Raw genomic sequence first — 12,263 nt, 5'->3', positions numbered from 1 at the left:
AGACTGCCCCAGACTTGGGACCTCTGCCTGAGCCTGGAGTGCTCGGGTTACAGATGTCACCACCACTCCCTATGAAGAACAAGTTCTCCTTCCAATCAGCTCAATAGACTTGTGTTGTGCTTGCTCTTTGTAAGGAAAGAACTTCCTATTTTCCACTCCTTACAACTAAATTTTTGGATTCAAATTCATAAAATGATAGGAAAAAAGCCTAAAATATAAAGATTTGGTTTTGTTATTTTTTTTCCAAGAAGCAAAGTCCTTCCCCGCCCCCCCTTCCAATCTAACACATGACTTATAGAGAGATTTAGTAGCTTGGTTCTCATTAACACAGTAACAGATTATTGTGTAAATCTTGGCAGGCCTGGAGACCTCCAAACAGTTTTTGTGATATAAGAAACTAGCATTTAACCATTGGTGCTGCCGTCCTAATTTCATTAGCGTGGCTTCTTTACACACTTTCTCCAGTGACGCAAATGCAGACCCATGGCTGCCTCTGCTCTCCTTCGTTGCTTCTGTTGGATGGGCCGCCCTCGTTCCTTGCCAAAGAAAACCCCACAGCTCTGTAGACTTCATTTCGAGGTCTCCTGTGTCCTCCTTCGACCACCAGTAGCTTTGTCTCTGTGTGATTAGATGTTGGACGCTCCTTTCTGATGGCTGACAAATGACGTCCTCCCAAGAGTGTACCAAACAACACATGCCCGAGCCACATCACCGCACACACAGCAGCAGGTCCGGTGGGATGTGTGCTCGGAACACAGACCCAATTACTGGTTTCATTTTTTTTTATCAAGCTTTATGAGATTTACATCACGGTGTGATTAGAAGCCTCTTTAGGGGCGAACGGTGGAAAAATGGGTGTATTTTGTATATTATAGCAATATACAAAAGTGACAAGAAGCTCACTGAACTTGGAGTATTTCTGTTTTCTCCTTCTGTGGCTGGTTCCAGCAAAGTCAGGTTAAAGTATGGAGCTTCAGGCTCAGATGTCTATTATTCTTTCTCTATAATCAGTTCCATAAATCCGTTAAAATGGGGAGTTTATCTGGTTCTACCAACACCCCTGCTTCTCGCCTGTGCATTTCCAGCCGCCTCCCTCCCCTTTGCTCCATGGACAGTTTTGTGCTATATTTTAGGAGATGCTGATGCTGCAGGTTTTTGCTTTTTGTTTTGTTTCAGTTTTTTTTTTTAACCTCATTTTTCTTCCCTTGTGTTTCCTGGGTTTTGTGATTTATTTCTGTGACCTTTCCAGTGGTGTCCTGTGGCTTACACTAACATATGATAAATAAATCACATAGCCGTGCGCGTAGAGAGACCTTCTGACATCAGGTCGTACTTAATAGAAACTGAGAGCTTGTTTGGTTCTTTTTGTTGCTGCTTTTAGGAAATATGGCATGAACTCTATTTTTTTCCCTCTTATCCTTAGAACGTCGGTGCTTTTGGAAAATGAAATGCTCTAAACCTTTTCATTCTGTTATCCTGAGTAGTTAAATCACCACCCCGCATCTCCCAGCTCCTGCTCATGTCCTCCGTAATGTTTTTAATGCACTGACACCAGTTAGCGTTGCCAGTGTGTGCATGCCATAGGGGCAGCCACTGGAGCACAGCAGCCTACCACAGGCTACATCCCTGAAGAAAACTGGCTCTCCCTCCCACGGCCGCCAGTGACCCCCAGAAGCTGTTCTGTTAGCAGCGGTGCTTGCTTAGCTCCCCCAGCCCGCCCGGTCCATGCTGTCCTTTGGACTGGTTCGATCTTGTATGGCTTTTGTGCAGGCAGCCAGGGGAACTGAGAGCTTGTCTGTGCGGTGTTTGTCTCATCTAGGAAACACTGTTCTGAAGCAGCACCCCTGGCCTCTTGCAGTCTCTCTCTGCCCTGTCTTCCATGGTGGTCTCTGGCCATGTGCCAGCAGGTGTGATGTAGCCGTCCCATTTGCAGCCAAGCAGGCCACGGGCTCTTCGGCTCTGTCCTTGGGGCAGCTGTGGTTGTGTGGAGCAGCATTCACCGCAAAAAGACGTTTCTCTGACAAGGGTGGTCACTTAGACTGATCCCTTGTGTAAAGTTAAGTAGTAGATTTGGGTTTGAACTCTGTTTTGCTCAAATCTTAGTTTTAGAAAACACACTTCAACAGTAGGGCTTGTCTTAACGCTTTGCTGACCCGCTCCAGGTGCCTCTGGAAGAACTGCAAGCACCCTTAACCACGGAGCCATATTCAACCCAAACTAGTTTTTAATGAAACTCAAGCAATTTTTAAATTCAAGCATTTGAATGTACTGCAACCCAAATTATGCTGTTTTGACATTTATATCCCAAGGAACAACCATGACTAACATTTGTTTTCCATAACCAGACCATTGTTTCTGCAAGAGCTTGAAGAGGCTCTGCTGCCCCTAGCTTGCACTAGTGTTGGTACGGCAGAGGAGTTTCTGGTAGCTTGCCGTGCGGCTTGCAGTGTGCACGGGGCCAGGTCCTCGTGCTGTGTCGCGAACCAAGGCTTGAGGACAGCCGTCGGCGAGTGCTGACAGAGACACCTCAGATTCGCCGTGCATTTTAGCTTGAATTAATTTGGGAGTGTGCTGCTTTCGGAGGCCGTTTACTGCTGCCACGGGTCTTGACACGTACACACTCAGTAATATGGAGTTGTGGAGTGTGATTTCTCATCAAATGAATTCTTTTTCAAATGCATTTGTATTCATTTCTGATGTATCCTTTCCTTACTGTTTTGATCTTATTAACCTGAATGCAGGTATTCGTATATCCTTAGTGCTGTTGAGCTTACCACCTGTGCTGTCCCTACTCCGTGTGTGCAGTGGTGTGGGAAAATGTATAATACAATGTATTACATGGATTCTGCATTCCAAAAGCGTCTAAATGAAATCCGGATGTTTGCTTATTACATGAGTATTTACATTGGTGTGTTCTATGTTTTGGAAAGCTCTGAGACCTTGGTTTTTGTTTGAAAAGCATAGCCAGCTACTCCTCCTATCAGGTTAGCCAGGCGTCCTGTCGTCCAAGCAGCTGATGCTTGCTTTCTTTGGATGAGAACGTAACCTCCTCACCCTGCACTGCAGAAGTGGCGATGAGATGGTTCACGTGACTTGGTTTGGGTTTGGTTCTGCAGGTCGCTGTGACTGTGCCCAGAGGTCTTGGAGATGCTTCGCACATGCAGCAGCAGAAGCAAAGGGGGTGGGGGGCGTGCTTTAAATAACGAGAAACCTCGGTGTATTCTTTCAGGTCGTTCATGGGAATGACGAAGAAGGCTTTCTCATAACTGAATTTATCTTTTGACTTTTGCATAGGGGGTTCCGGTGATGGCAATCAGAAACAAAATGATATCCGAAGGGCTGGATCCAGACCTGCTGGAGTAAGTAGTATTTTTAATAAAGTCCTATTGACAAGGTACTAAGTCTGTCAAGTACAACAACAAAAAAAAAATGTTTCAAACTCTTGCTACTGTTTCCAACACGGTGTTTATAGTTGAGAATATCATCCTCCTAAATGATGCCCCTGCTATGTTAAAAAGAAAGGAAGGAAAAGAAAAGGAAATATCCTAGGCTACTAAGTCAGCCCTTGCACACTTCAGGAGAGGAAATTCAATAATGAAACTGGTCAGAGTTTGGTAGATGGACATTTGGGTTTTCGCTGTGTTTTTCCATGTTGACATTTCCTTTGGGGATGCTGTGACAAGGTATTATCCACTTCTTCTCACTTAAGGTCATAATATACAAGAAGTGTATCCTGCAACCTAGATGACCAGGGCCGAGAAGTGACTCGGATAAGCAGTGCACACTAATGCTTATTATGAAACAGATGCCAGTCTGAATGTGTATTATAAAATATTTTTTAGATATGCCAAGAAATCACGGCTCAGAACTTTGATGATAATTCATTTCATCCAAGCCAGACTGACCATGTGATTCATCTCAATAAATTCTATATCTTAATGGGCTCCTCACATGTCTGCTCTATATGTTTCCATACACTTGTACATAGCCTGTCCAGCTGGAGCGTTCCTTCACCCTGTGTTCCCGGGCATTCAGGCTGTGCTAGCATAAGCTTTGGAATTTTTCTTGGCTCCAGCACTTCAGGAAAAGGTGTGCATTTTGGAAATGGAATATCATAAAAGTCATCTTCTCATATTTTATCTTCAAAAATGTGAAATTCAAGAATACCTATAAAGCTGCCAACAATGGATTTTCCAACATGTATGTTCATTTGGTGTGTTCCCAAGTGGCCAAGGATTGGCTCCAATAGTATGGCTTGGTGAACTGAGCACAGCATATCTGGGCATGTTTAATATGTGTTCTGGAAATTGTTTCTGACGTTTTAAAAGTAGATGAATTATGGCATGTATTTTAATAAGAAGGGAACATTTGGATTTAATCCCTTTGGGTACTTGATTGTATAAGCACATTTACCACCAATTGGGATGGTTTTGGCTTCTGGAAATACACAATAGGCCATAAATAGTAACAAATGATCTTTAAAACGGTGATGTTTCACCCTGGAGAGACAGGAAAGCCCGTGTCCTGTAAGCTTCCCCACCGGCTGCATCTCCAGTCCTCGGCCACTGATGGCTTCATTCATCTCCTTCTTAGATGAAACCTAGTACACAGTCCTTTCATTCACCCTGTCCACGCGAGCACTTGAAGATCACCTTTGCTTCCTCCCTCTCCCCTCCCTGTGATGTCAGTCGCTATGGTTTTGGTGTTGCCTCCCTCCTTCCACATGCCTGCGCACCTCTTACCGTTCCTGTGACCCTTCATTTCTCACCTGATTATCGCAGGAGGCTGATTGGATTTTGTGTTCTCCTTCAAGCCCTCCCAATAAAGCCACATGTATTTGTTCATAACTTCATTCTTGCCTTCGACGTGTAGTGTCTGACTGCTGTGTGCTGATGCTTCCCATGGCGTCCTGGGTGCTTCTCAAGCTCTCGCTGCCTCTGTCCATGTTCATTGTGTGTAGCGCTTTTCGGAATATATTTGACATTTTTAACTCTCCTTGGGACCCCCTTCCCCTGTCTTATTGGCCTAGGTAACTCCTTATCCTTCAAGAGTGTTCGGAATTGTCCACCTTAAGGGATCTGTAAGTGATTATCCAGCGGAGACGCCCACACACATCCAGCGTGCTCTTATATCACCCTTAGCAATGGCACGGTGTATGTCATTGTCTGTAAATGCTGAGGAACATTCAGTTGTAGGGTAGGATTCTAGAAACAGCATGGCCTTACCGAAAGGCTGCTTCCCAACCACAGCCTAGAGGTGACCCATTGCCTCATAGGCACGGCCACCAGCCACCAGGGGCGCTGGTTGGAGTGGACTGACTCACTCACGCAGTCACCGCTACACCGTCTCCATTAGCTTATTGTGACGTAGCAGCCACCTTGTTCACAGAGGAAGTCTGGGGCTGTGGGATCGGAGTTACACAAGGTAGGGACCTTCACTTGGGGAGAGAAGTTTGACGTGGCGTGTGGCGTTCAAGAAGGAAATGTACCATCCAAGGGCAACGTAGTTGTATTTAGAAACTTAGGTACAAAATAAGCCTCGTCCAAGAACTTTGAGCAGAGAGCGTCCCGATTCTCTTTTCTCTGAAAGTCTAAACAACACTTTTTGTTTTATTAGCTCCAGGTAGGAAGACTAACTCGTCTGACTGTTGGAAGGGCTGGTCTAGATCTGTCTGTCTGGGCAGAGAGCAGAACTGAAGTTGAGGGAGAAACAAACCGGTCACTGAGCATGTTGTCGTACTGGCTGCTGTCCATCCAGAGCTGGGGGCAGAAAGGAAAAGTTCGCATGAGGAAGCCTGGCAATTTTACTGCAAAATTATGCCCATCCTTGAATTTGAGATGTCTACAAAACTGATGAAAATGTTTGATAATTACCGAACAAGTATTTGTTTGATGCTTCTAATTGTTTTAATTACTTTTTTTTTAAATCCCTGGCTTCTCAAGATTAGTTTTGATGCTACTGACATAAAAAGACATGGGAATGTCACTGTATTCCTTAGTTTAAGGTGAAATTGAAACTTAATTAACCTCAATTCAGAGATTAATCTGCTTTAATGTTGTCCCCAGAAATACAGAATGGGTAAATCATACTTTTAAAACTTTTGAATCAATGCCTAGATTTCCTTACCAGGAAACAGAAATTTCACCCCTTCGTGTCTCAGAACTAATGTCAGTATTACTTAGTAATGACTACATCTGTTCATCTAGGATGGCCCACAGATTGGCCTTTGGCCCCGTGCATCTCAGGAGCAAGTTCATGGTGAGGGAGGCTCAGGCTACCTTAGACTAGAGACAGTCAGCCGGAGGCAGCCAGGGTGACAGTCCACCCTGCCACTTTCTCTCTCTCGAACCATGGATTGATCTGCAAAATGGAAACTGAATGGCCCAGCTCCTCAGCAGTGTTACAGGTGCTCAGTAGAGCTCTGGACAAGCAGCGAGCGTTTAATGAATGCTGGCTGTGATTGGTGAATGTTCCAAGCCATGGCTTTACCAAGCTTTGGGGTCACGTGGCTTGGTACCTTTTTCAGCAAGGCAGTCACATCTTGCTTGCTCTGTGTCTGGGTGACAACTGCAGATTGAATCTTTCCTCTTCCCAGAATTCTCGTTGCCTCGCCTCTATTTCTTGCCTGGTCACCCTGTCTATACTTCCTGCCTGGTTACAGACCAATCAGTGTTTATTTAAAATATAAGTGACAGGGTACAAACCATTGTCCCACAGCACCCCCCCCTCTTTTTAACACAGGAACTCTGAATCTAATACCTTTTGTTTAGCTTTTCTCCTAATCATTAACCATAACAACTTGTAACCAACATTCTAAACAAAGGAGAATATCCATAGTCCAGTTTTTGGAATGTGGGCATTGTTTTCCAGGCTACTTATTGATAATTTTATGGGGACCTAAAGAAAATTTAGAATTATGATCAGGTCCTGACTGGATTATCCTGTGAGACTTGATCATCTCAGGCAACAGTTTTTGAACTGTTCTGGATGTAGAACTCAGACATCTGGGCCATTCCTCCTAGCGGAGATTTCTCACGGGGTCTTCCTTGTCAATCCTGATTTTTCTTAACTCAGAATGAATCCACAGTCCCTCATTTCCTGTGGAAACAAAAGCAAAACCTCTTCTCCAACGTAACATATCTCTTGACTTAAATTTTAAAGTCAAAGCATTTTCAAAATATATATATTGAATTAATCTAGCAGCATTTATAATCAAATGTCTTTTAGCAGCTTTTGCTCCTTTCTCCGTCATCAAACAATTTAAAGACAACACAGTAACATACAGTATCCAGACTCTCTGTGTATTTTTCACCTTTATGTGGCTTTATTTTAACCTTTTTTTTTTTTTCACACGACAGAGCTTTATTCATCCTCAGCGACTTAAGAAAGGCAAACTCACTGGCGCTTCACTTGAGTATGCTGTCATCTTGGGCTTCTGCCCGTTCTCTTTCAATTCGTTTCAGTTCATCTAGTCTCTTCTTTTCCTCCGCGGCCACCCTCCTCTCCTCCTCTGCCCGGGGCTTTAGGTAACTATAGCGCTTGGCGCCGTAGGCCATGCCGAGGACCAGGGCTGAGTACCGGCCGAGCTTGATGAGCAGAGAGACCTGAACTGGGGGCACCATCTTGTCCGTGACCTTCGCGCTGGAAGCTTAACTCTATTTCTTTTATTTTTATTTTTAACTTTTGACTTTTTAAGACAGGGTTTCTCTGTGTATCTTTGGCTGTCCTCGAATTCACTCCGTAGACCAGGTTGTCCTTGAACTCACAGAGATCTGCCTGCCTCTCCCTCCCAAGTGTTGGGATTAAAGGTGTGTGCCACCACACCCAACTACTCTCTTTTTTTCTTTTTCTTTTAAGGACTTTATCCTTTTTTTTTAAATCTCCCAAGCCTACATACATTCTTAAACACACAGTAAACCGTTTAGAGGTTTATTTCATCTTTGAATCTGTCTTTACTGTGTATCTCCCTTTTTGTGATCAAATGAGTCTTTAATTTGCTAAGCAATATGTTTAAGATTAAAGCCGTGGCTTTGACAGCTGGAACCAGCCCATTCCTTAGCTTTTTTCCGAGAGTCTAACCTCATGGCAGAGATACTGGACAAGTCTATGGGGTTTCAAAGTCCCTGCTACCACTGAAAATCGTGAGGTCAGCTTTTTATCAACACCATTTATCTGTTTGGTGGCAGGGCCTCTTAAAAGAGCTTCAAAGTTTAGCAGCTAACGCTGAGTCAGGAAGCCTCTCTTCAATGAGATGTGCTTGCCTCTTAAGAGAACAAACCCAAGAAATTGCTGCTACCTAGAAGCCATGCTTAACGCTGTTATTTTGTCTCTAGAATTATTTCCTAAACTCCCTCAGGTTTTTGAGTGGATTTAGTCAGCCCCATGCTGGCACACCATTCTATTGACTGAGGTTTCTGTCCTGCCCAGTTCCCGCAGTTGTTAAGTCCCAAAGAAATCACACAGAGATCTACATTAATTATAAGCTGACTGGCCTAGTATCTCAGGCATCTTATTAACTCTTATAACTTCTATTAGTCCATAATTCCTGTCTGTGTTAGCCACATGACCAATCATTTATGTTTTTCCCCCACACCAACAGGTCCAGTTACACTATGTAAAAATTTGTTTGCATTTCTGTCTCCCAATAATAAAGCAGCTGTGTTAGAGCCCAGGTGTCTCCACGTTGGCCCCCAGGTATCTCCACGTTGGCCCCCAGGTGTCTCCACATTGGCCCCCAGAGGAGCCTAGTTTCTAGGAAACAGGTGTGCAGAGGCGGCGCGCTGGGTGCGGAGTACCGCAGGGTCCTGTTAAACATGCAGACCTGGCAGGTTTATTAGCAACAGTACTGAACAATGAACCTGATTCACGGTTTGTAAGTTTGTCTTCGGTTGGGAAAATCTTTAAATCGCCCCCCGCCATTTTTGTTCCCAGGAAGCCAGATGCTCCGGTGCCCAATGGTGCGACTGAAAAAGCCATAGAAGAAAGTTCAGACAGTGACTCTTCTTTCAGCGACTGAGTTGAACTGTGGATGAGGATCACAAACATGTGTGGATGTTTACAGTCTGTGGGAGAGCCTGAACGCCGGCGCTTAGTGACAGCATCATCCCGTGGCCACGCACCTACCCCAGCCTTCTTCTGTTAAAAAAAATAAAGCATTTATAAGCTTCCAGTATTCTTTGTTAACCAAATAAAATGCTCTAATTAAAACCAGAACGACCTAAATTGCTATGAGTGCTACAAACACTAAGGTAATAAACATTCTAAGAGGAAGTTGGTTCGAGTTTATGGAACGAAAGTGGACTTGATGTCAGCATAAGAGAATGTGACTAATTATTCAGTTTAGTGTCCGTGTTAGTTTGAAAATTTTTGCACACATTTGTTTCCTGAGCTTTGTGAAGATACTTCCGGCAGACAGTAACAGTAGACAAAGGTTCTCTGTCCTTGTCTTAAACTCACAGACACCTATTATGGGATTCATTGATGGTATTTAATAGCACATATATCTTTTTATACCTTGGCCAATAATTGATATATTATCAAAGTCAGACGTTTTGTTGTATCTGTGACCTAATAGAAACGTTGGAGGTGATCACAGTGTGGTTCAGAGTGAGCAGTCATTGTTGCTATTGACTCCTTTATTGACTTGATGAAACATTAGATTTCTAAAGTTAGAATGATCTCTCGTCACCTTGCAAGTAAATCTTTATAACTAATCACTTAAACACAGAAGTTCCAAAACTTCTAAAATGCTCAGGTAGAAAAGCATTCGATTAATGGTGTTCTTAGTTTAGGTCCCCTGAAGGTAGAGCCCGAGCCAAGGTCTTGGGTCCGTGTAGGTCATTTGTGAAATTATCCCAGGAAGTGTAATTGAGAGACCAGGGAGCGAAGGGGGACAAAACCAGTGTGAAGAAGTATCATGCAGACTCCCCAAGAGCTGCAGGGCAGCCAATAGAGCCTTCCGAAGCCACCACCAGATAGAACCGAGGTCCCGAGGCAATTTCTAGAACCCATCGGGGAAAGAGTGGCTTGCAAGGACAGTCGCTGCGCCTGCACTTCTGGGATGCGCTTTTCCAGGGGAAAACAAGCTTCCCAAGCCGTGAATACCTGGATAGGTGCTGCTGTGGGTGAATATGAGCTCAGAACTGTTTACTACAGGTGTTAGCGGAACAGAAGTAGAAGCGAGGGATGCAGTACACAGGGCAGATAAAGACGTTTGACTCGGTGCCCTGGACTGCCCAGAACTGCCCAGAACTACCTGAGTTCCGTGTTGTCTACTTGATCTCCAAGACTTCAAAGAGGATGGTCTCGGAAACCATGCTCTTGAAAGATCACCCAAGAAGATCGGTGAGACAAGCTCCTCTTGTCACAGCTGAACCCAAGACCCAAGCTGACAGTCGTTGGCTTTTTAGAAGAACGAATACCAACCACGGGGGATCCTGAAGAAACTAAAGCTATCGTATGTGGAACTAGTGTACAATTGCCAAAATCCACAGAACTGCCCCAGCATAGCGGATCTCAATATAATCTGTAGATTAAAAATAATACATTAATATTGGTTTATTAATTTAACAAATGTATCACTAAAGCAAGATCTTAAAATATGGGAAGTTGTCATGAGGCGTAAGATGAATTTATAGGTCTGTGTATACTATCTACTTAAAACTCTATACATTTTAAATTATGCTAAAATAAAATCTATTGGTTAATAATACATTCAAGTAGCATTTATCCCACAAATACAAGAACAGATTCCACTTGAAAATCAGCTGATACTTTATCATTTTAACAAACCGAGCTGGGAGCTTCGTTCTGTGACAGGGCTTGCCTAGCATCCTGGTACCAAGCACAAATAAGCCAAACAATGAAATGCAAGGCTCAGTAGGCCCAGAAATATTGGTATTCAGCTTTGTATTGAAGATTCTGGCTGCCACAGTAAGGCAGGAGAAGGAAGAGATGTATAGACTGTAAAGAAGAAAAACTGCCTTTACTCCTAGATGATGTGATTAATCCTTTAGGATGTCCATTGTAATAAAAACAAAGCAAACAGCCCTATGGAAGCCCAGACAAGTTTAGCAGGATTGTAGACTACAACAATCAATACCATAAAGTCAACCAGGACCATCCCAGCACCTCTCTCGAGCCTTGGGAAAGGGTGGATAGCTTTAAGCCTAAGGGGTGGTTGGTGTGTGTGTGTGTATGGAGAGAGAGAGAGAGAGAGAGAGAGAGAGAGAGAGAGAGAGAGAGAGAGAACATAATATTTGAGAAGGCAAGAGAGCTATTAATATTTGACACAAGCCAGGTGGGGGCCAAAAGGACAAAATAACGTGAATAGGTTTCCAAGGAAAATTGGAAGATCATTAAAAATAACTACTGTAAGTTGAAATGCTATAAATACATGTCCTTGATTATCTCCCCCAGGTCCATGGTTTAACCTGCTATGGGCTGCTTCTTCCAAATCTCTGTCTCAAGTCTAGACTCCCACCCCCAAGCTCCATCTCATGTACAGTCCACTCCCCCAAACTTCTGATCCTAAACAGGTTCACCTGGATGTGTCCCACGCTACCGTCTCGCCAGCAAGAACCACGCAGGACACTAGGATCCTTCTGCAGAGAAGCTTTAATGCGTCTTGAGAGAGAGAGAGCATAAGCTAACATGGCGGAGACCCAGGACGAGGTGAACCCAGCCCTTATAAAGGAAACAGTCCTCGCTTCGGACGTGTCACTCTTGGATTGGTCCGCTGCCCAAAATCCCAGATGATGCCTCGGGAGTAGGCGGGGACGCAGTAGTGGAAAGTTACCAAACACGTGTGCATTACCTAGTTCACCTGGCGGTGGAACCGGATGCGAGCGCCATCTTGTAATGGAGTATGTGGTTGCGGTCCTCTACATGGATGGATGTCCAAAGTACTCCCAAGTAAAATTCTCAGCTGGAAGTAGTACTTCTCCTAAAACTATTCTTTACTCTATTGAATCAATAATTTGCGCCCAATCAACAGAGCCTTAAATTCTTTTTCCTTCCAATCCACAGCCCCCCTTACACATACATGAGAAATCCTTTTAGCAATAATTTTAATTATAAATATTGATTATAAATAGTCAATTTTTCTGCTGCTTTGATAAAATACTCTTTTACAAAACCTAACTTATAAATGATCTATTTCAGTCAACAGTTCCTCATGACAGGCAGGCCCAGAAGTAGGAGCAGGAAACGGATCTCAACTGCGAACAAGTGGCAGGCAGAGTAAGAGAACAAGAGTTGGGGGG

At 43.9% G+C, this 12,263-nt stretch overlaps 1 protein-coding gene and 1 pseudogene across 3 annotated transcripts in view; one reads left to right on the top strand and one right to left on the bottom strand.

Annotated features, from left to right (window-relative positions):
- Positions 1-9,213, top strand: part of Washc3 (WASH complex subunit 3) — a 33,588-nt gene extending 24,375 nt beyond the window's left edge. For all 3 annotated transcript variants that reach the window (XM_048418448.3, XM_048418447.3, XM_048418445.3), the window contains 2 exons: positions 3,295-3,359; positions 8,932-9,213. In XM_048418448.3, the coding sequence (XP_048274405.2) occupies positions 3,295-3,359; positions 8,932-9,016 (150 nt within the window). In that variant the 3' untranslated portion in view covers positions 9,017-9,213. The remainder of the gene's footprint in view (positions 1-3,294; positions 3,360-8,931) is intronic.
- On the bottom strand, positions 7,336-7,649 carry LOC125389653 (ATP synthase F(0) complex subunit e, mitochondrial pseudogene; annotated as a pseudogene).
- Positions 9,214-12,263: the final 3,050 nt, after the last annotated feature.

Source organism: Myodes glareolus, chromosome 26 (genome assembly GCF_982192425.1).
Source record: "Myodes glareolus chromosome 26, mMyoGla1.1, whole genome shotgun sequence".
Lineage (NCBI taxonomy): Eukaryota > Metazoa > Chordata > Mammalia > Rodentia > Cricetidae > Myodes > Myodes glareolus.
This window is presented reverse-complemented; position numbering and strand designations above follow the sequence as displayed.